This window comes from Balaenoptera ricei, chromosome 6 (assembly GCF_028023285.1).
Source record: "Balaenoptera ricei isolate mBalRic1 chromosome 6, mBalRic1.hap2, whole genome shotgun sequence".
Lineage (NCBI taxonomy): Eukaryota > Metazoa > Chordata > Mammalia > Artiodactyla > Balaenopteridae > Balaenoptera > Balaenoptera ricei.
In genome coordinates this window covers 103251174-103273130 of record NC_082644.1, presented here as the reverse complement: position 1 = coordinate 103273130, position 21957 = coordinate 103251174, and the positions used below count along the sequence as shown (strand labels likewise).

The 21957-nt window shown below is 52.7% G+C and overlaps 1 protein-coding gene across 10 annotated transcripts in view; it reads right to left on the bottom strand.

The window, feature by feature from the left end:
- Positions 1–21957, bottom strand: part of COL27A1 (collagen type XXVII alpha 1 chain) — a 186584-nt gene that overhangs the window by 105468 nt on the left and 59159 nt on the right. For 8 of the 10 annotated variants that reach the window (XR_009503756.1, XM_059925413.1, XM_059925421.1 and 5 more), the window contains 4 exons: positions 16695–16748; positions 12595–12648; positions 2437–2490; positions 892–945 (listed from right to left, as the gene is read on the bottom strand). Coding sequence is in view for 9 of the 10 variants with exons in the window: in XM_059925413.1 (XP_059781396.1) it covers positions 892–945; positions 2437–2490; positions 12595–12648; positions 16695–16748 (216 nt within the window). In the remaining variant the exon portion in view is untranslated. The remainder of the gene's footprint in view (positions 1–891; positions 946–2436; positions 2491–12594; positions 12649–16694; positions 16749–21957) is intronic. The other 2 variants (XM_059925418.1, XM_059925417.1) reach the window with 1 other exon arrangement.

Genomic DNA, 21957 nt, shown 5'->3' with positions numbered 1-21957 from the left:
CCTATGGGTCCTTGAGCAGAGTAGGGTCTCCTAGACTGAAGGCCAGGGTTCCAAGCGGGCTTCCTGGACACAACTAGAGTTGAGTCTGAAGGATGGGACACCCTGGCTGGGAAGCCAGAGAGGAATCCAGGGGCACTACAAGCCAGAGACTCACCACCTAGGAAAATGGCAGACCTTCCCCCAAAGGCAATTAGAGGTAACTCCCCCTGCCTGACTGAAGCAGTGATGGGGTGGGGGCAGAATGACAACAGCTCAGAATGTACAGAGAACTCACTGCCTCTATAGAACATTGGCCTGCAGTATATCAGAGGGATGATATTAGACCCAGAGAGGTTACTGACTTGCCCCAGGTCACACAGTGAGGAAACGGTGGAGCCGGGAGTAGAGTCCAGACTCAACTGACCCCAGAGCCCGCTCTCTGAACGTGCATGCTCCAGGCCTTGCTCCGGGTTTACAGCCCCAGGGGACTCATGGTCATTCCAGATGGCAGGAGGCTCAGGTTCAGAGAGGGGATGCGGAGGGCCCCCGCCATTCCGCCCATGGGAGGAGGGGCTGGGCCAGTGGGGGCTCCTGGCTCTGACAATATTCCCTCCACCACCACGAGCACCCCCAGGATGGCCTCCCTGGAGCAGCTGGGCCCCGAGAGGAAGCGTCACTTCTTGTCACACCTCCTTAACCATGGCGGCGGGACCTCCTGCAGGCCAAGGTGCTTCCCACCCTCAGGCAGGCACGGACCCTCGGAAACCTCTCTCCCCTCCGGCCACCAGCCCCCTGCTGAGGGAGCTGGGGAGAGTCAGGCGGGCAGGCGGGCGGCACACAGCACTCCTGCATGAAGACCCCGCTTGCTAGAAAGCCCACCAGGCAAGGCAAAGCATCGACGCCAAGGTGTACCTTTCGTCCAAGAGGTCCTGGATTCCCAGAGAGCCCAGGCAAGCCCACGTCGCCCTGAAAAACACAGACAAGAGGGTGAGGCGGGGGAACGGGGGCGGACACTCATTAAATTGAAAGTGTGGCCTCCCACGGCCAGTTGTTTGCAAACAGGATTCATGGAGGCTTAGAGGCCTCAGAGGAGACTCAGGGCCTCTGAGCGGGCTGAGGGCAGCTGGGTGGGCAGGGTACCCAGCCCCTCCCCACTTAACTCAGTCGCTCCATTTAATCTGTTTCATATGTTGGACTTTGGCAAAAGGTACCATTTGGGGAATGGGTTCCGCTGTTAGAACCATGTTTGAAAACCATCGCCCTGAAGGACGTGCAACCCGTTCCAATCAGGAATCCGTCTCTGCGTTCCTGACACCCTCCCTCCCACCCTTGCTGGGCATGGCGGCTACCCAGTAGGGGGCATTTCTGCCACCACCGTGAGACCCAGAAGCAGACAACGTAGGAGCAAGAGAGAAGCCTGGGCTCCTGCATGTCGTCAGGCCCGGCGGCAGAGCCTGCTCTGCATCGGACCGGCTGCGTGGCCTCCAGCAAGCCGCCCACTGCTGGAGCTTCTGCTTTCTCCCGGGCAAGCTAGGCCTAGCTGCCTGGCCTGTAAGCTTCCAGTGAGGATCCGATGGGGGTGCATGTGGATGTTTACACCCAGCAAGAGTCTGCTGAGTGAAAAAACTTCTCTTGAAGACGTGAATGAATGAGCCACCTGTGCCTCAGAGAAATCAGCAGGAGCTGCCACCTCTAAGTACCCAAGAACTGGAGGCTGGGCTGAGAAGCAGTGTTCTGCCTGTCAGGAGGGCTCCTGGGTTGTGTCCAGAAGGAAACCAGACAGACTCGAGGATTCCTTCCAGCGTATGGATGTCTGGGACATTGGATGACCTTACTTGGAGTTCTGGATTCCCCTGCTCCGGCCTGTCCTGCACTCCCTCCAGGCCCCTTGTTTCATTTACAGGGTGGACGCTACAGGGATGGATGAAGTCCTTCCGCCTAAGCGTTCTCTCTTCCATGGGAGAACCTTCTGGTCTCAGCCCTTCAGAGTTAGGGAGCCCTGAGTCTCCAGCCCGTTCCCTTCCCACGTCCCGGAAGTTCACAGACCTGTCTGCTCGTACTAACAACCTCAGAGGGGCCTTCGAATGTCTGTTGGAAGCTTCCTGGGCATGTGCTACCAAGAAGCTTCTGGATGCCGAGGGTCACCTAACAGGCCCTACAGAAAACCCACTCAGAGCATTAGGCTAAAGGACATTCACCAAAGGTATGTCCACAGGCAACATTTTTTGTCGGTTTTATTGGTTGCACACCGGAAGAAGGCAGAAGGGAATGGTTTTGGGTTTGGTGTAGGGAGAGCTGAAGGGCTTTGAGGAAAAACCAGACCCGTCCTTTTCTACTTCCCACCTCCAGCGTTTGTCACGCAGTGGCCTCTGTCGGGAGGGTGCGTCCCAGAGCATGGCGATTTCCCTGCTGTCCACTCCCCCACTTCCCTGAGCACTGGGGTCCCTGGAAACCTACCTTTGCCCCATCGTGAGCCTTTCCTGGTGAGAGCCCGGGGTCCCCTTTCTGTCCCTGAAACAAAAACAATTCTACTTTGGCCGCCAAGTTGTCTAAAGAGGGTGTCTCCCCACCAACTCTGCTCATCTCCCTGTCCCCTGCTTAAATGCCCTCCCCCCTACCCCACTCACATTCCTCCACAGGGTCCTCTGCAATCCCATCCCTCCCCTGCTCCAGCATCTCCCATAGCTCCCCACCATGCCTACTGATAAAGTCCAAACTCCTCCCTGGGTGTCCCAAGTCTTCCGTCACCTGGTCCCAGCCATCCTTTCCAGACTTTGCTCTCCTTCCACCAGCCCGACCCACAGACGGGGTCCCTCTGCCCCATCCCCAGACCACAGTCCTTCCTCCGCCAGACCTTGCACATTCCTACAGCCGGGTCTTTGCTCAAGCAGTCACTCCCAACTAGAAAACCACTTCTCAATCATCATTAGCCAAACCATAAGCATTCTCAAGATGCAGCTTGACTGCGTCCTCCCCAACCAACCTGGAGATCCCTGGGCCCAACGTACAGGTGACGTGTTCCCCCGGGCCTCTCAGAGACCTTCTGAGAGATACGTCCCAGAGGCAAGCTTGATTCTTTCTGATTTTCCTGTCCCCTGATGCTCACCTCACCGTCTCTAATCACCTAGGACCAGTGCATCAGCAGCCGTTTAATCTGTGTACAGGCCTTCACAGTTTGCAATAACCCTCACTTCACCAGGTTCCCAGAATAGCCTGATGAAGTGAGCAAGGGAAGTGTTATTACCCCATAACACATTCGGGGAAACTGAGGCCGGGAGAAGGAAAGGGACTGCCCAGGGCCCCAAGCTGAGGCACTGGCAGAGCTAAGACTAGGACCCTGAATTTGTGACTCCCAGCTCTGTGTTCCAGGACGTCCTGGGACCCGACAAGTTAGAATAGGCAGTGAGTAGGGAAGACACCGACAAGCAGTGTGTCCCTAGTCAGAGATAAGCATTCTTTGTGCCAAGCCTATGGGAGGCGTCCCCATCACAAGGATCCTGGCTCCTAAGAGCACGTGCTCAGGAAAGGGCCCAACAACCACATCTCACACAGGGCTGAAGAGGGCTCCTGGCTGTGGGCCCACTCGTTTGAACCAATCTGATTAAATGACTCAGGAGACAGTCCCTTGGAAAGTCAGTCCCCCCTGCTGTCAACTTCCAAGAGCCCCTGATCCCTGACCCACACCCTCACTCTCAAGCTCCCTCCCCAATCTGGGTCCTGAGTCAGAAGTCCTGGGGTGAAGCCACGGACTCACAGTAGGACCTCAGGCGAGTGACTTCACTGCTCTGAGCTTCTGTTTCCTCACCATTAAAATGTGGGCTGCACAGCGCGCGCACACACACACATACACACACACACGCATGCACACGGCTGCATGCTCATACATGCACACATGCACATGCACGCGCGCACACACACACACACACATACACGGGCACGAGCACACATACCCGCTGGCATCCAGGTTCCTTGGCAAGGAGCCAGTGGGATCATGGACGTGACACGCAGGAAGGCTGTTTTGGCCAACTTTAGTTCCCATTTGTTTCTCTTCTGCGTCAGGACCCAGACCTTCCAAATCCTGACTCAGTCACTCTCCGTGAGAAATCACTGCATTCCAAACTGGACAGAGCCTTAAAGAGGGAGGGCGGCCTTCCACTGCTCACCTGCCATGCGCCCAGCACTGTGCCAGGCCCACTCAATGCAGCACCTCACCAGTCCTCTTACACCCCCTTACTGCACCGCAGGACCAAGACCGGGGTTCAGGGAGGCTCAGTCACAGCCCGGGGTGACGTGCAGATAAGAGGCAAGGTCTCACTAGGTCTGACTAGGTCCCCGGTCTATCTGACTCCAGAGCCCTCGTTTACAAATGGGAAGCCTAGATGCTTCTCCCATACGCCCTCCCACTGCCCCAGGCTGCAGGCCAGCCCCTCCTTGCTAGGACCGCAACTCTCTGTCCACCTGGGTCCCTCCAGGTCACTTCTGCAGGACTCGCCTCTGCGATCTACTACCCCATGCTGGAGCTTCCCCTTGCTGACACTCTGCCACCCTCGGCTGTTCACAAACCCAGTTCCAATGCCTTTTATGTCCATGTGCAAGGTCAGGCCCAGGGCTACCCAGGATTCCAATGGCTAAAAAAGGACAGCAGCTTCTCCCCACCCTGCTCTTGCCCACCTCGGTCTACAGCCAATAGAAGAGCTGGGCTTAAAATGCTCTCAGGGGTGGGCCTTCATGCATCCTGTTCTGTCATTTTACAAAAGGGGAAACTGAGACCCAGAGGGATGCCAGAGTGGCTCCCTTGCCCAGAGTCCGTATCCAGGCATTTTAGTGACTACGGACTGCTCCTGCATTCTCGGCAGCCAGCACGGTGCTTGGGACGTAATCCCTGCCCGAGTACAACATCAACAAACACAGGTATTTATTGAACATCTACTATGAGTCACATCTTCAATGCACACAAGGAATACCATGGTGGGGATCAAGACACAGCTCATGCCTGTGGGGACCAATCCAGGGAGAAACCAGAGACCAGTAATGATAATCTGCACTAGCATTTCCTGAGTGCTCTTCTAAGCCTTCAACACATAAATTTATGAGGTAGCAATGATCTCTCTCCCCATTTCACAGATGAGGAAACTAAGGCACAGAGAGGGTAAGTGATTAGTCCAAGGTCATACAATTTGTAAGTGGGATTTAGACTCAGGAAGTCTGCTTCCAGAGCCCAAGAGCTTTACATTTCAATACACTGCAGATGAACAACTATGATCCAGTGATAAGTGGAGTACAGGAGGAAGTAGGGGGGCACTTGACCCAGTCTGAGGGTGAATCAGCCACGCTAAGGCTGGAGGAAGACAAGGAGGGAGTCAGATGAAGTTTGGGCTCCAGAAATGCTCAAGGCACCCTTGGTCAAGTGAAGGTGTGACTTCTGGGATGGAGAAGACTATCCATCTTCCCAGCCAGACTCCTGCAAATTCTCCAGTAAGAGATATAAGGAATAATAAGGTCTAATTAATTGTTTACACCTTGGTGAGGATGAGAACCTGGGTGCCAGACCAGACCCAGCTCTCCAGACAACAAGCCTGTGTGATCTTGGACAAGCCCCTTTCCCTCTCTGTGTACAGAACAGTAGACTCTGCCTGGACTAGTTAACAGAGCCTTGAGGAACTAGAAGATGGTTTGGAAGGTATATCCTAAACCGTAAATGCTACAAAATATAGCAGGGATAGAAACTATGAGCTCCTTTCCTGCCGGTAGGGTTGGGAAGGCGGAGAGAATAGAAGGCTTTGGGTAGATGAGGCCTCGAGAGGGGCTGAGACAAAGGAACAAATCATGAAGGACTGGAAAATTCTGGGCCAGAAGTCCTCTGTGCAAGTCATCTTTTGCAAGACACACGATCCCGAGTACCTAGCACAGGGCCTGGCCCAGGGGAGGCATCATAAAAATATTTCTCAAGTGAGAAAATGAATGAATGGAGTCTCAAGAGACAACTCTAGGGCTGGAATTGGGTCAGATCTGTCCCCAGCCCTGGAAGGTCCTCTGAAGATACACTAGGTCTTTCACCATCACTACTACCATTTCATGTGTTTATAAGTTCTGGCCATGGCAATAAGGCAAGAAAAACAAATAAGACTACTAAGATTTGAGGAAAAAGAGACAAAAATATGTCTTTTTTTGCAAGTAATATGAGTGCCTGTCTAGAAAACCCAGGAGAACTAACTGAAATACTGTTAGAACTAATAAAATAATTCAGTAAAGGGCATGGTTATAAAATAAACACAAAAGTCCAAATATACAAAGTCAATAGTTCTTTTCAATAGCTGACAGCCAGCTAGAAAATATAATGGGGGAAATATTCCATTCATAACAGCAACAAAAATATAAAATTTCTAAGAACAAACTTAGTAAGAAAGGTGCAGGGTTTATGCAATAAAAACTATAGAAGTTTATTATGAGATGTTTTAAAAACTCAGCCAAATGGGAAGATATGCCGTGGTTTTAGATAGGAAAAGTTAATATTTTAAAGATGATAATTCTTCACAAATTAATAAACACATTTAATACAATTCCAAGAAAAACCCCAAGGGAGTTTTTTAAGGAAATTATTAAGATGGGCATAAAGTTTATCTGACAGATTTAATAGCCAGAACAATTTTTTTTAAGTGGAGGAGGGAGACACACAGCATAAAGCTAATAAATGTCATAAAATAGTATTTTACTAGCAATATACAAACACAGGAATGAAACATACTTGAATGGCCTGAAGGAGACCCTGGTCTATCATATAATAGTCAGTGCAGGAAAAGTTATTTAATAAATGAACTACTGGGGGAAAAATAAAGTTATACCTCATACCCACTCCCATGAAGATTAATTCCAGATGGTTTAAAATTTTAAGAGTACAAATGATATTATAAAATGACTAGGAATATAAGTGAATACCTCTCTGGTTTACTATGGGAAAGAAATGTCTAAGTATTAAAGTAAAGAACCATACATTCTACATATGGTAGAGCTCTCTCCATACTACCTGACATATTGTAAGTTCCTAATAAGTGTTAGTTATTATTGTTAGTCCAAAAAAAAAAAAAAAAAAAAATAGGTAACACTCTCACTTGTGAAAATCATCATGAATAGTCTTAACAGGCAAACAATAAATTTGAAAATACTTGTAAGGTAGATGAAGGCTTAATAAGCCTTCATATATAAACACAAATAATTTTTACAAGTCAATAACAAAAGATAACATCCTGGGACTTCCCTGGTGGCGCAGTGGTTAAGAATCTGTCTGCCAATGCAGGGGACACGGGTTCGAGCCCTGGTCTGGGAAGATCCCACATGCCACGGAACAACTAAGCCCGTGAGCCACAACTACTGAGCCCGTGCACCACAACTACTGAAGCCCGCGTGCCTAGAGCCTGTGCTCCGCAACAAGAGAAACCACTGCAATGAGAAGCCCACGCACCGCAACAAAGAGTAGCCCCCGCTCGCCACAACTAGAGAAGGTCCCCGGGCAGCAACAAAGACCCAACACGGCCAAAAATAAATTTAATTAATTAATTAATTTTAAAAAAAAAAGATAACATCCCAACCCCAAAAATAAAAATTCATAAATGGTGAAATGCAAATGGAAAACAAATGTAAGAAAAACATTCTTCTCAAAGATGATCAATGCAGTGAAGTGAATTGAAAACAATAATGAATTATCTTTTTCAAACATCCTCCTCTAATGCTAGCAGTGGCATGGATTGGTTCAATCTTTCTAGAAGGCAATTGTTAATAAAATTACAGCTAAACACTATATAGCACTTACGGGCAAGGCATATTTTAAATTATTCATACATATATACGTATGCATGTATCTATGTGTGTGTATATATATTGATATATAGACAAATATATAGATATATCTAGATATATATATATATAGAGAGAGAGAGATATTGCTTAACCAACAGTGCTAAAGAGCTATGGAGCTAATAATAGACTTGTAGCTAAAACTATGGACTTTGGAGTCAGACAGTAGAGGGTTCAAATCTTGTCTCTGACACTTATTAGAAACAGGCTAGTTACTTAGCCACTTTGGACCTTAGTTTTCTCGTCTGTAAAATGGGGGTAGTAACATCCACCCTGCAAAGCAGGTAAAGCTGTTGGCCAGTCCCTGGCCCACAGGCTGTTCAAAACGCAGTCAGTGCCTGTCACTGGGCAAGGCCGCTGCAAGAGGCCTGCTTTCCTCTTGATACTTTCTAGACTTTTCCACATTTTCTTTAATGAGTATGCCCTACCTCAGTCATCAGAGGAAGGGGAAAGGGAGGCTGGGGCCTGAGGTCCGAGAATCCTGTAAGGGCTGGCTCCACCTCAGCTTCTAGCAGCTCTGCTAGCAGTCACTTGGGTTACTGAGCATGGCCCCTCTTGCCCACCTATTCTCCCCGGGTGCCCAAGGGCCCCTAGTAATCCTGGGTAATTCACTGCAAACCGAGCAGGCCAGAGGAGGGAAGAGGAGGCCGGCTGCCAGGGAGAGTGGGGCCAGGTGCCTTGTCGCCCAGCACAGGCACAGCTGGAGCCCTGCCCGCCTCTGGCCCAGAGCTTCTTACCCCACCTGGGCCCTGCATCCCATCTGACTTCCCCTGGTTCAGCATCAGCATCACCATCGGGGCAGCTCTAGGCCTCCCCATTGGTCACCCTTCAACTTGCTGGCCACCGACCAAGCTTCTCAAGCTGCCTGAGTGGCCTTCACAAACCCCATCTGATCGTGTCACGTCTGCTAAAAACCTCATACCTTCCTGCTGCTCTTTGGATAAAGTCCAAAAGTCTTAGCACACCCACCAGGCCTGCTGCCCTCCCCAGCCTCCTCCCGCCCCTTGGCCTGGTCGCCTGCTGCCCTTCAGACCTTGGTTCAACTTTCCCACCCTCTGGGAAGGCAGGCTTCACCTCCCAGACCAGGTTAATCGCCATTCTGTGGGGTCTCTGAGCACCCAGTGCCTCTCACGTGGAGCCCTTTTCATGGAGTGGTCAGCTTATTTCCACAACGGCAGCGACCGTCCCTGTCTGTGCCCCATTGTAGGCCGGGCACCTTGAACATGCTGACAGCTGACCACTTACCACAGGCCAGCACTGCTCTTAACTCAGTTACACCTCATGACAACCCAAGGGGGCAGCTACTCTTATTACCCCATTTTCCAGATAAGGAAACTGAGGCATGGGAAGTTCAAATAATTTGCTCACAGTCACACAACTAGAAGGTGACAGAGCTGGGACAGGAACTTCGACCGTCTGGCTCCAGAGTCTGTGCTTAACCACTGTGCTTTCCTGCAGCAATAACTATGGGTCGGTTGGACACATGACTCAACCCTGGGCCTCCAAGGTCAGCTAATGCCATCCACCCAGGGTTCTGGCTTCTCTGCTTCATTCTCAAAGTCCTTGATCTTGACTCCCTGCAGGACCTGACAAACACTCTTCTTGATTGATTTGAACGTGGGGCATATGGGTATGTGGTTCATGGGGAAAGCCTTGGGCTCTGGAGCAGGCAGGTGGGGTTGAAGCCTGGCTCTGGTCTGTACCAGCTGTGCAGTCCTGACAAGCGTCTTCCGACTGGCAAACCCAAGGACCCGAAATACAGCCCCGCCACTGCTGGTCACCGCAAGTGACCCCAGTAAGTCATTGGCCCTTTGGGTCTTTGCTCCTCTGTGACCTCAAGAGGGATGAAGTGCCTCACCTTTGCTCTGTCTCCCCTTTTTGATTCCTCAGTCCACCAATCTCTCCCATCCTTAGTCTGGCAGGGGGATCTTTAACCCACAAGGCCATAAGCTCCCAAGGGCTCAATAAATACAGCACAGGAACGACCACACAGCGACCCAGCCGGACGAAGGGCAGGCTCCCTGCCACCGCGCAGACCCTGCCTGTTTGGCTGATTTTTCCATCAAAAGCACATAGTAGGTGCTCGATAAATGTTTGTTGATTGAAGGAAGATGAACGGATGGGGGCCCCAGAGGCAGCTCTCGAAGCCAACACCGTGCGGAAAAGGAGGAGCCAGCACAGAGCCTGGAGGAGGCCAGCCCTACAATCCCACCAGGTCTCCTCCCAGACCCAGAAAGGATCTGGTAAACAGTGAGGACCCTCTCCCCAGAATCACATCTATTCCTGCAGATCCACGACATTCCCTTCCAATCTTGGATAAGTCAGGAATTCCATCCAGGAAGAGCCTCTCTTTAACCCTGTCCTGGCCACGCCACAGATTGAGAGCTGCCCAGGGCCAAAGCCCAGCAGACTGGGCCTCCCATCCAACTGATCTGTCCTGGATCCACCTCTGCTCACTCCTTAGACTCACAACCAAGTGTCCAGGTAAAGGGCATGACTTTTCCCCTTGGCATGTTATGCAAGTTCTAATGGGAGAAGAAGACTCCCATTCCAGTGTATTTTCTGGAACCCTCACCCTTATTTGTTTACACAGAAGCAAGCTGGAAGCCTATCCGTGAGGCCCTGAGTCCACAGGTCCCAGCTCCATGTGGCAGCAGGAAGACTCACCTGCTAGGTCTGAGCCTCACTCACCATACCCAGAGCTGCTCCTCAAAATGGCGAGGACAGCAGCTGGTGGGTCCTCCTCCTGCCTCTGCACATCTGCTGGCAGGATGGGGGCGGGCTGCAGCCCAGACTGGAGCTGAGGCGCTACAGTGTGGGGCAGCCTGGACCGGGGAGAAGCTGATGGAGCGTCTGCTGCCACAGAAGCAGAGGATCATGTTTGGGAGCGGGAGGGAGGGAGGACCAGACAGTCCCAGACCAGGCCAAGAAAGGCGTGTTCCTGAGCAAACCTGGCAATCAAAACAGCTGCCAATCCTCAGCATCTCGATGTACGCCATGGCCTAGGAGACCGGAGGCCTCTGCAAAGCAGAAGTCTTCCAAGGAGCTCCCCTCTCTCTGCCTGACCCATGGGGGCAGGTGCCACTGCCGTTTCTTAGACAGTGTCTTAATCCACCTGAGCCTCAGTTTCCCCATCTGTAAATGGGTGCAATAGCTCCACCTATCACCTAATGATAATGAGATCATTAGGTCTTTGTGGGGATCAAGTGAGACAGGTTACATGAAGTGCATGCAGAGTGCCTACCACACAGTAAGGGTCCAATATACGGTGCTTATTATCATCAGTGTTTGCCTTGTTAAAATCCAGAGCACCTCCAGGCAGCTGCTGGCCTCTAAGCACCTGAGGCCTCTGGGCTTGCCTTCCAAGGAAGGACCCCAGTCCAGCCCTGGCCGAAGTCACACACCTACAGGGGTGGAGGCAGGGGCTCCCGCAGCTCTGTGCAAGGGCTCTGCGCTGGCACTCTGGTGCCATATCGTCATACATGCAGGGCTACTTGTGTACATTTGTCCCAAACTTCTGGACAAGGAGGGCAGAGGAACTCTTCCCTAGGAGTCAAGCCTGGCCTTTGGAGGATGTTCAACCGTCAATCGCTGCATGAGCTGGGGCCAGTCAGTTAGCGGCCTTCCTCAAGCCACTAGCCCTTTGCAATGCGTTAGCAAAGAAGGACCCTGAGCCCAGGCCAACCAAGGCCCAGGGGAGCTCTTCACGTGGCCACTCCACAGCTGACAGCTGGGCAGATCCTCTGCCTGTCCTGGCCTGCCCCACACTCTTTCGGCACAGATGCTGTGCTCTTGGCTTCCCCGAGCCTGTGTCTTCCTTCCCCTCCTCCTATTTCTCCAGCCATGACTCGAGGCTTCTCCCTGTATCCTAAATAATGCTGGCCCCGTACTTTTCCTGGTGCTTCTCACTCCATGCCCCACCGTGGACGGGGCTGGAGCCCCCGACACTCATCAGAGCACCAGTCACGTGGGTTTCTGGTCCCATCTAAAGTCCAGAGGTGGCATCTCTGTGCTGGCCACCCCCCAGGGCTCTATCTCCAGCTCAGAGTTCTCCTGAGTTTCAGAATGTCCGCGAATCATCTCCACCGGGCCGGTCTACAGATTCCCAAATGCAACATTCCTTCTTCCGGTTCCTCGATTTGGTCACCTAGGCTAACACCAGGGAGTCACCATCTCTCTCCTCTCGTCCATCACCGAGTCCTCCCTACCTCACCTCCACATTTTCAAGGTGCCCACTCCCCTCCTCCCGCACCCCTACGCTGGCCTGTATCACCCCAGGTCTCCCTGCCTCTGCTCTGGTCCCCCCCAACCCCAGTCCATCTTCCACACGGCATCCAGGGTCTTTCTCAAACATGATCTTTCCACGTCCCTCCCGAGCTCAAAACTTGACATGCCTCCCCAGGGTGTGTCTTATGACCCAGTAACACGTACATTCGAGCTGGACCTTCACAGCCCTCCCTATTTAGCAGCAAATGACCTTTCTTCCCACTCCCTTTGAGGGCCTTAGGTTCCAGCTGCCCTTCTCCCCCTCAACCCCTCCCCACCAGAAGCTAAACTCTTAACTCCTCACTCTGTCTCCAGCCCGGTACAGGGCCTGGCACCTGGGAGGCACGAGGGAGTGCTTGTGGCCTGGATACGGATCCTCCACAGTGACCCTGAGGCCCGACCACCAGGAGCCTCTAAGAAAAGAAGCTCCCCCAATGCAGCCCTAACCCCAGCATCCATACCACGGCTCTCCCTCCAGACCCCACAGCAAACACTCACTTTGGCTCCAGGAGGGCCGGGGAGGCCTGGATTTCCATAAGGCCCAGGAGGACCCTGAAAGGGAAAAGAAGAAAGAGATGAGGGGAAAATAGGGGTCATCCCACTTCCTAGAGCAGGGCCTGGCACTTCCGCCCACCCATCCGCTGGGTCTTCCCTAGCCAAGTCTCAGCAGTCTGGCCATGGCAGCTGCTTGCAGAGAGGCTCCCCTGACGCCTGGCCCCGTGTTAAGCACTTTCCATGCATTATCTCACTTTATCCTGTTAACCCACAAGGCAGGTGCTACCACGATTCCTATTTTCAAGATGAGGAAGCTGTTGCTCAGAGAGGTTTATAACTTTCTCAGGTCACCCAGCTGCTAAGGGGCAAAGCTAGATCTCACCCTCAGATGTGTGGCTTCAGAGCACAAGCCCTTAACCCCTGAATGTGACCACCTTTCCGTACGCTCTCCACCTGGCCCCATGAGCCCCTCCCACACTTGCTTCCTCGGGCTCAGAGCACACTTAGCTATTTGCTGCCCTGACCATGCCTGCTATAGATACTTCCCCTCTGTGTCACTTTTGTCATGCTGTTCCATCATCTGGCATGCCTTTCCCACCCATCCCCTCCAGCTGAAACCCAACCCATTCTTCAAGGCCTGGCTTTAATGCCACCTCCTCCAAGGAACCTTCTGGGACTCTTCCTGCTAAAGGGAACCTCTCCAGACTTCAGACCCCAACTGGACTTTGTATGAGTCTCTGGAGTTGCGAGCCCAGTCAAGGGAGCACTTGGACGCTCTGAACGAAGGGGCATCCCTCCTGTGGCCACAACACGTAGTCAGAGCTCTCCCTTAGGTTCCTACACGCTCTGAGCTTACAGGGTCCCCCAGGGACCACGAAGCAGCTGGGAAGACTGAACTCAGAGAGTCAAAGAGTCTTGGCCAAGGTCACACAGCAGAGTAGCGGCCAAGAGAGGGCCGGGACCCAGTTTTTTGGCTTCAAGTCCAAGGCTTATTCGTGGCACTGGATTTTCCCAGGCCATATTTGAATCTCCCTTACAACAGCTGGGGCCTTATGTCCACTTTCTCTGCAAAGGCCCTGGGCTAGCGTCCTGCAGCCCAGTAATATAAACAGAGTCCTAAGAGTTGAGTACTTTCTGGGGGTCTTTTGTCCAACAGGAATAATCTGAGGCATTGGGGATGGAGACAGGCACCTCGAGGGGTGCCCCCTACTAGACACACTGCCCTTGTCCCTGGCCCCTCTTGACTCATCTGGCTGTGTATGAATTTGCTTCCTTCCTCTCTTTTCAAGGCCAACTTCCCAGCTGCAGCCTGTCACGTTCCGCCCAAGGCACCTCCCTCTTCCTCCACGCCTGAGCTGGGACCCTCCCCTTCTCCATCCATGTGGAGGAGGAACCGAGCTGAGAGGCTCACTCAGTCTGGGGAATTTATAACAGTGTCATGGGTGACCTCCAAAATAATCAACCCTCCAGCCCCTTCCCAATATTTCACCAAACGCTGTCTCCTGGCACCTAGATGCAATATGGTCCCAGTTCTGAGCCTTCCCTCTCTCCAGCCTCAGTCTCCCCATCAGTTCCATGAATGACAGGGACTCATGGTGTCTAAGGAATCTGGAAGACCTCAGAGCTTCACCCCAGCCTGGGCTCCTGGGATCTAACTTTAGAGCTCAGCCTGAATTGGGAAAAGTTTGGACGGGGTTGTTTGAGGAGGGGACCCTCACATCTAGCGTCCCAGAACCAGGCATGGGCTGTGCCGGGCAATGTCAAGATTGACTACCTCTCCCCAGTTGTGCCCCCAGCTGCCCTAAAGATGGAGGGCTAGAGCGCTCGGCTACCCCATCTGCAGCTTGTGAAGGTGAGGGCTTCCTGCTCTCCCATCCCCACTCCTCCACCCCTCTCCAGCCACTGCCTTGCAGAGAAATGAATCACATAGTTGACTGGAAGCCAAGCAGACCGACTCTACAAATGCTGCAGCCCAGAAAGCCGAGTGGAGGGAGGGCCTAGGGATTCCCCAGCACCCCTCGATGGGTCAGGGGAGTATGCAGAGGTGGAAAGGGGCCAGCCACAGAGCTTTGGATGACCTCAGATAAAGCCCTGACCCTCCCTGAGCCCCAGAACCACCATCTGTACAGAGGAACTGGGATTGTTTAATCCCAGCATTCTATTATCTTTGGAATTTTATGATCTATGGAATTTCCAGTCTAGAAACAGGGTGATGGGCAGCAGGGAGTGGGGAGTACTCCGAAAGCCTGAGAGGGATGTCAGGAGAGTCATTCCCTCACTTGTGGAATTTCAGAGCTGGAAGGAACTTTGGATGGAAATGCCTTACCATGATCCAGTGTTTTATAGATGTGGAAACTGAGGCCCAGAATAGGGAAGGGACTTGCCTAAGGCCACACAGCTTCTTGGGGGAAATGCTCTTGACTCCCAGACTAGAACCCATCAGCAACCATTTGCCCAGCACCTTCTGCACGCAGGGTACTCTGCTAGGCATTGGGTGAAAAAGAAAAGTCAACAGGGCCTGTCTCTGGCCCAGAGAGGCTCAGTTGAGTTGATGGAAAAATTAGCGCAACAGGTAGTTTAAGAGTCAGACTGTCTGCTGCTCTGGAGTCAGACCGTCCGGGTTCAATCCTGGCTCTGGCATTTACTCTATGTTTGAACTTATCCAAAGCAAGTGAACCTTTCTGAGCCTCAGTTTCCTCACTTATAAAATGGGGATAGTATTGGAACTTACTTATCGGGAAGGCTGGGAAGATGGGATGAGATCCTGCATACGCCACTCAGGTGACAGAGTTCAGTGGTCAATGTGAGCTTTTACAAAGGGAGCCATGCCATCCAGAGGGGCAGTTAACTGCCGCAGGAGCTCCAAGAAGGAGGTGATCATCAGAGAAGGAGATGGCATTTGATCTGAGCCATGGATGGAGGAGGAATTTGCAAAGGAGGACATGCCGGGTCAAGAGGACAGTCCAAGCAAAGGCACAGAGGCTCGGGGCTCAGGAGGAGTTTGGAGGCCCAGGCAGACTGCTACGTCCAGGGGTCTCATCCTGGTCCCAGGCTACAAGGTCCCTTGGCCAGCAGTGTCCATGATACCTCTGTGGTCCCCAGCTCTGGGCAAGTGCTCCATGGAGACTCCAAAGCCGGGAGGAAATGCCACTTCAGACAGCAGATTCCAGAGCCCTGGGCCCAGGGAGCACAGGGCCAGGTCTGGAGGGAACTAGGGCTCGAGTAATTGCATAACCAGAACCATCCGCTGGGCTGAGAGCTAAAAATATGCCCCAGGCAGCTATCTCTGCCAGGGCCTCGCCAGGCACCCAGCGTGGGAAAGGCTGATTCAGCCTGGGCACAGATGCCAGGCGCCATGGGTCTGAGCCCTCTTGGGAAAAGGACAGATTTCTCTCCAAGAGGACCCCTAAGAGTCCCAGTATTATATGGTTAAGAGCCTGGGTTCCAGTCCTAGCTCTTCCGTTTCCTAGTAATTCGGTTTTCTCATCCCTAAAATGAGAGTGGTCATACTGGCCCATAGGGGTCCTGGAAGGAGAGGGGATCAAATAAGACAGCATTAAGTGACATGCCAGGCATAACAGACCAGAGCTATTTTTCACTCTGAGGTTCGGGCTAGCTCCTATCAGCCACCAAAGCCCTGCCAAACCATCCTCCAGACTTTGGTTGAACCTCTCAGCGTGGGAAGCTCACCCCGTCCCTGGCATGGCCCATCTGGTTGCCTATGTCAGCATCGCTACCCCAGGTTGGCCCAGCAGAGATGGGAAGATGGATGCAAGTGTCATGCTCTCCCAAGTCAGCTTTTTTCCTGGACAAACACCAAAGCCCATCAGCTGAGGGGATGGGCAGAAACCCCTTCTCCACTCCAGGCTGCCAAGGGTGATACCCACAATAGACAGCATAGACTCTTCAAGAGGTTCTCACTGTCCCATGCCACGTCTGGCCACACAGTGCCCCCTAATAGCCCTACGTCCACTCCAATGGACAAAGTGGAAAATGGGTGCCAGGCAGCATGAGGACACACAGCAAAGCTGAGACTTCAGGGGCAATGGGGTACAGGACACAGAGCCTACCAGAACTCAAAAGGACAGCACGTGATCACTTACCCGAGGACCCCGTGTACCAGGAGGTCCAGGGAGCCCAGGCAGCCCAGGCGGACCCTGAATAAAAAGCAAGAAGACAGCATCAGTGCCCAGTGGCAGAAGAGAATGGAATCATGTAGTCATTCAACAAAGCTATCCAGAGCTCTGGACATGGAAACCCTATGGTTGAGAAAAGGGATCCCTTGAGGTACCTACCTGAGGAATGCATGCTCTTTGGGGCTTTCAGGCCATTGCAGCTGCTGTTTCTTGGTCTTTGAAGCACTCATCTTTTATTACTCAACTAACTTAGGGTGTCGCCTCCTCCAGGAAGCCTTCCCTGATCCCTCCCCTAAGTTGGGCCAAGTCCTCTCTTTCCTTCTGCTTTAAAGGCCACTGTATTATATTTGGGGAATTATCTGCTTAGAAGCCTGTTGCTCCCACTAGACCATGGTCTCCTCAAAGGAACTAGTGGGATATGAGTCATCTCTCTCTTCCCAAGGCTCAGCCAAATGTTTGATAAAATAAAACAGCAAGAGACCTCAGAGTTCAGCCAAGTTATCTGCAGAGGCTCAGGAGAGAAGGGACTTGTCCAAGGTCACACCAGCATCTCTGCACCACGGAGAGGCAGTGTAGCATAAAGGGTGTAAGCAAAGACTGTTGCATCAGACAGGCCTGGGTTCAAATCCCAGTACTGCCACCTACCAGCTGGGTTTGGGCAAGTTCCTTAACCAGCCGGTGCCTATAAAATGGGGTAATAATGCCCTCCTCATAGGATTATCGCGAGGATGAAATGAGATGGTAAACATATAACACAATGCCTAGTATGCAATCGTCACTCAAATGTTCCATCTATTCCAGTGGTCACAGCCGGGTCCAACCTTCATCACCACACCCTGAGAACCTGCAACAGCCCGCTCACTTGTCTCCCTGCCTCCGCCCTCTCCCCCCTCCAGTCTTCCTCCACACAGCCTGGTTCACCTTCCCAAGGCATTCCCCCTGCTCAACAACATTCAATGGCTCCCCATTCCCCACATAAGACGGGCCTAACCCCACAGCATGGCATTCAGGGAGCACCTGTCTGGCCTCATCTCTCTTCCCTTCCCATAGGAAGCAAGTCAGCCCAGCAGACTTACTAAACTGCAGTCTGACCTTTGTTCAAATCCTGGTCTTGCCACTTAACAGCTGGAGACTTGGTGCAAGGCCTTCAGCCTGAGTCTCCACGGTTCTCCTTTACCACAGCTACTGCCCTGTCTACCCCAAAGGAGTGAATGAGGATTAACTAAGTGCCTGATGTAAAGAACTGAACACAGAGCCTTCAAAGGAAGCCAGGCTTTCAAGGATGTGTGAGGCCTGGGGAATTCATTTGTTTCAAATAACCATCAACGAGATTCCAGGTTTCCTGCCCAGAGTTAAAATCGGTGTTGAAAACCCAGTACGATTTGGCTGGTAATTAATCCAGATCTCACGCTGGGCAGCCTTGATTCACAGTTCTGGTCCGTGAACACCACGTGCTTGCTCGTCCATAAATAAAAATCAGAAGAGAGATCCAGACAGGCAGATATGGGTACCAAGGCCCCAGGGTCACTGGAAAGAGCCCCGGCTGGAGGGAGGGAGGCTGCTGCGTGACCCAGTGCAAGTCCTGGCCATCTGAGCCTCCAGGTACCTCTGGCCAAACTGGCAGCAGGCAGCATTCCTTCCATCCAGAGCCCAGGGGCTGGGTGGACAGTTTCTAGTCTTATATCTACCTCTGGGGGTTTGAGATTCAGGGCCAGCCTACTCTCTGCTCCTCCCTGGGAAGCAGTAGAATACAGTATAAGACAGGGGCCTGGGTCCACACTGGGCACCCTTACTTACTAGCTGTGTGGCTTTGGGCCAGCTCCCTCCGGTCTCCAAGGCTTCATTCCTTAACTGTAAAATGAGGCTGTACCAGCACCTAGCTGACAGATAATCTATAAAAAGTGCAAATCCTAGTGCCTGGTACACAGTTAACGCCCAGAAAGTTAGTGCTGTTTCTGTTAAGCAAGCTGCTGGAACCTCCCCAACTCAAAATTTTAAGCCACCTTCCTCAGCATCTGTTTGGGGGGAGAGCAAAAGATTCCCCTTCCTAGAAGGTCCTCCTCGGCCCTATTTTTCCAGGTGACCCAGAATCAAAGGGAAATGCAGGGGGCTGAGGACAAGCATTACTGCAGGTATCTTTATCATGACCGAATGAGAAACCACAGAGAGGCTCAGAGAGGCAAAGTGATTTGCTCAAGGCCACACAGCTAACAGGTAGAGCCCGGATTCAACCAAGGATCATTTGACTTGTTCTCTTATCCTGGGCAGCTTCCACACAGACAATCTTGGCCAGGTGCGTTGTGACTAGGTGGGCAACCTTGGGTAATTCCCTTCCCCTCTGTGGGCATCTGTGAAATGACTATCCCAGAACCTTCCCAACACTGGCGTTCCCTGAATTTCTGTGGTGATTTCCTCCTCTAGGTTTTCCAGTGGGAGAGAAAAGGTGAGATCATGTCCATCTCCCAGAGAAGGTGGCCAAGGCCCAGAGGGGTGAAGGCTGGTGCAGGGCTCCAGGGAGGGACAGTCTCCGTGGGGTGTAGCTCCCTGGTGGACCCCGGGAGGGCCACCACTGCAGTGGCCTGGATACACCCTCTTGGCACTTCTCCTGCCCCAGAAACGGGGGCATCCAGCCTGGAGTCTGACTTCATCCTTGACATCTGCAAAACAGACTCTAAGTGCCAGGCAGGACCCACGGCCCCGCCTGGTGATGTCAGTTCACACCCGGACTCCTTGACACGGCAGCCCAGCCGTCCAGCTGCGGCCCCAGGCAGGCCTGACCCTCCCACACTCAGTGAGGCTGGGTGCCCCCTGCCCTTCTCGCTTGATCCGAGACCCTGCCTGCTCACCGTGCAGTGGAAAAACGCTGCCATTTCTTTCCAGGGCCTGAAGCCTGAGCGGGTGACTCCGGGATGATTCACAAGGCCGGGGTGGGATTTTTCCACTCCACGCTGCAAACAACGGGGCCTCTGAGAGGGCCTGGAGCTGAGGGGGAGGGGAGCGGGGGCTGCAGGCCTGTCTGGGGGAGGTGGACGAGGCCTGGGTTCGGGGCTCACGCAAACAGAGCCATGGAAACAACCAAGCAGCCGCTCTGGGCTTCCCCCAAGGGTCCTGGCATCCAACAGCCAGGCCTAGGGGAACCCCATCCCCCGGAACAAGTCCACCCTTGTGTCCAGCTGCAATAGCCCGCCTGCCAAGCCTTGCAGAAGGAAGTAAGTCCTGGCTGGCATGGCCCCTGGCAGCAGGCAAGGAGAGGTTTCACAGGCCTGGGATCTGGGAGACCTGAGTCCAGTCCTGAGCGCGCTGCTAACAGCCAGGTGACCCTGCGCAATGACCTTTCATTCTCTGGGCCTCTGCTCAGTGCCTGCCGCCTGGTGGGGGAGGCAAGAGATCTCAAAAGGCCCTCCCATCTCTAACCATCTGAGCTCACGATTATTCCCAAGGTTAGCCCAAAGGGCACTGAGCTTTCCCCAGTCTCTGTCCTAGGGAAGGGCCTACTGGGACAGGCCTTGAGCAGATTACTTCATCTCCCTATGCCTCTGGGTCTCAGTTTTCCCAGCTGTAAAATAGGAATACAATGCCCATTTTTTTTCCCCAGGATAACGTATACGCGTGCTGGTTATTCTCCATTTGCTTCCCAGATCCATTCTGTGCCCTGGGAAGCTGACCTCTACAGGCTGCACTGCCAGGCTTCCCTGCTCTCTGCTTCTGGCTGAGTTTGGTCAATGGGAGGCCCCAGCAAGAAACTTCTTCTTCCAGTAGAAGGAGAGGGTGGGTGGGCTATTTCTCTCCCTGCTCCCTCCTTGCTGGGCTATAGTTTGGTCCCAGCTCTTGTCCGAGACCCCTGTTCATGTTTTAACTCTCACTGGCTTCTAGCAACACCTTCCCCTCCCCTTGTAATTCACGTTGGACCCCATGTGCTTCTCCAGCCCCTGTCGATTCCTTTGATGACGCCAACACCTCTGTAAATAATCCCTTCCTTAAACTCTCCTCGATTACCCCGTTCTCTGCCTGGGGTCACAGGATACAGCACGCAAACTGCTTAGCACAGAGCCTGGCACGCAGCAGGAGCTCAAAAATCATATGCAAAGACAAAGCAAAATGCCCCTCCATTCTCCTGGATTCTCGATGATACCAGTGTAAGGGGTGAATTGCTCAAGATCTAGCCCTGATTCCTAACTGCCAATGGCATGAAGGCCCTCCTGTGCCAGAACCTCTTGGTTCTCTTAGGGCAACAATGCCCCTACCTCAACCATTTGCACATCAACAATCAGCCACAAACATCCACTGGGACCCATATTCTAAAGCTGGGTGCTTTATGCCTCTCATCTCAGACAACCCACACAACTCTGGAAAGGTAGGTGGTACCATACCCTTGTTTTACAGAGGCCAAAAACTGAGGTTCAGAGAGGTTAAGTGACTTGCCAAAGGTCACACAGCACCTAGCACCTAGAAGGCGCTCATTCAACATTTGTTGAAAGAATGAAAAGATGGCTGGATAAGGGAATGGTTCAAACCCAGGTCATTCCAAATCCAAAGTCTGTGTGCTCTTGCACTACAAGCGCCTCCTTACCCCACCGGCAGCAAAGATCTGTGTAACCTCAAAGAGCCTGGCCTGCGTGTCAGGACAACCTGTTTTTCGTAAGGATCAAATTCCTTCATTCATCTCCCAGATAGTCATGGAGCATCTGCTGTGGGCCAGGCGCTCGGCCGGGTCTCCCCGAGGTGACGCTTGGAAAAAGTGCAAGGGCGTGCAAATGCCAGCAGCCTGATCGTGAATAAATAAGGCCTTGACTCGCCTCCTCCTGGGCGTGGGGCTTCTGTGCAGCTTCTGTGCAGCCTCTGTGAACCACAGCTTCCCCGCCCCTAGTCACCCGGGGCCAAGCTCAGCTTTTCCATGCTCCCCCCGCTCCTGGGGCTCCCACAGAGCTCCCTCCCTCAGTGCTACAACTCCTGGCAGGCCTGGGCCCAGAGCTCTGTCTCAGCCTCTGCCAGTCTGTCCCGTGCCCCTCGAGAACCATGCAGAACTGGCCAGATACAGCCTTGAACACCTCTCAGGCTCTGAAAGGTCCTGCAGTCATTTCTAAGAAGGGAGCTCTCTCAACACTGGGTCATAGAGGGGAGACAGCCCCAGGGAGAGGAAAGAAGTTCCCCAAATCACCCAGCAAATCGAAAACTCCAAGGCAGCCCTGGAGATTCCTCAACTGGCTTCCTCACAGGAGGTGGGAGCTAT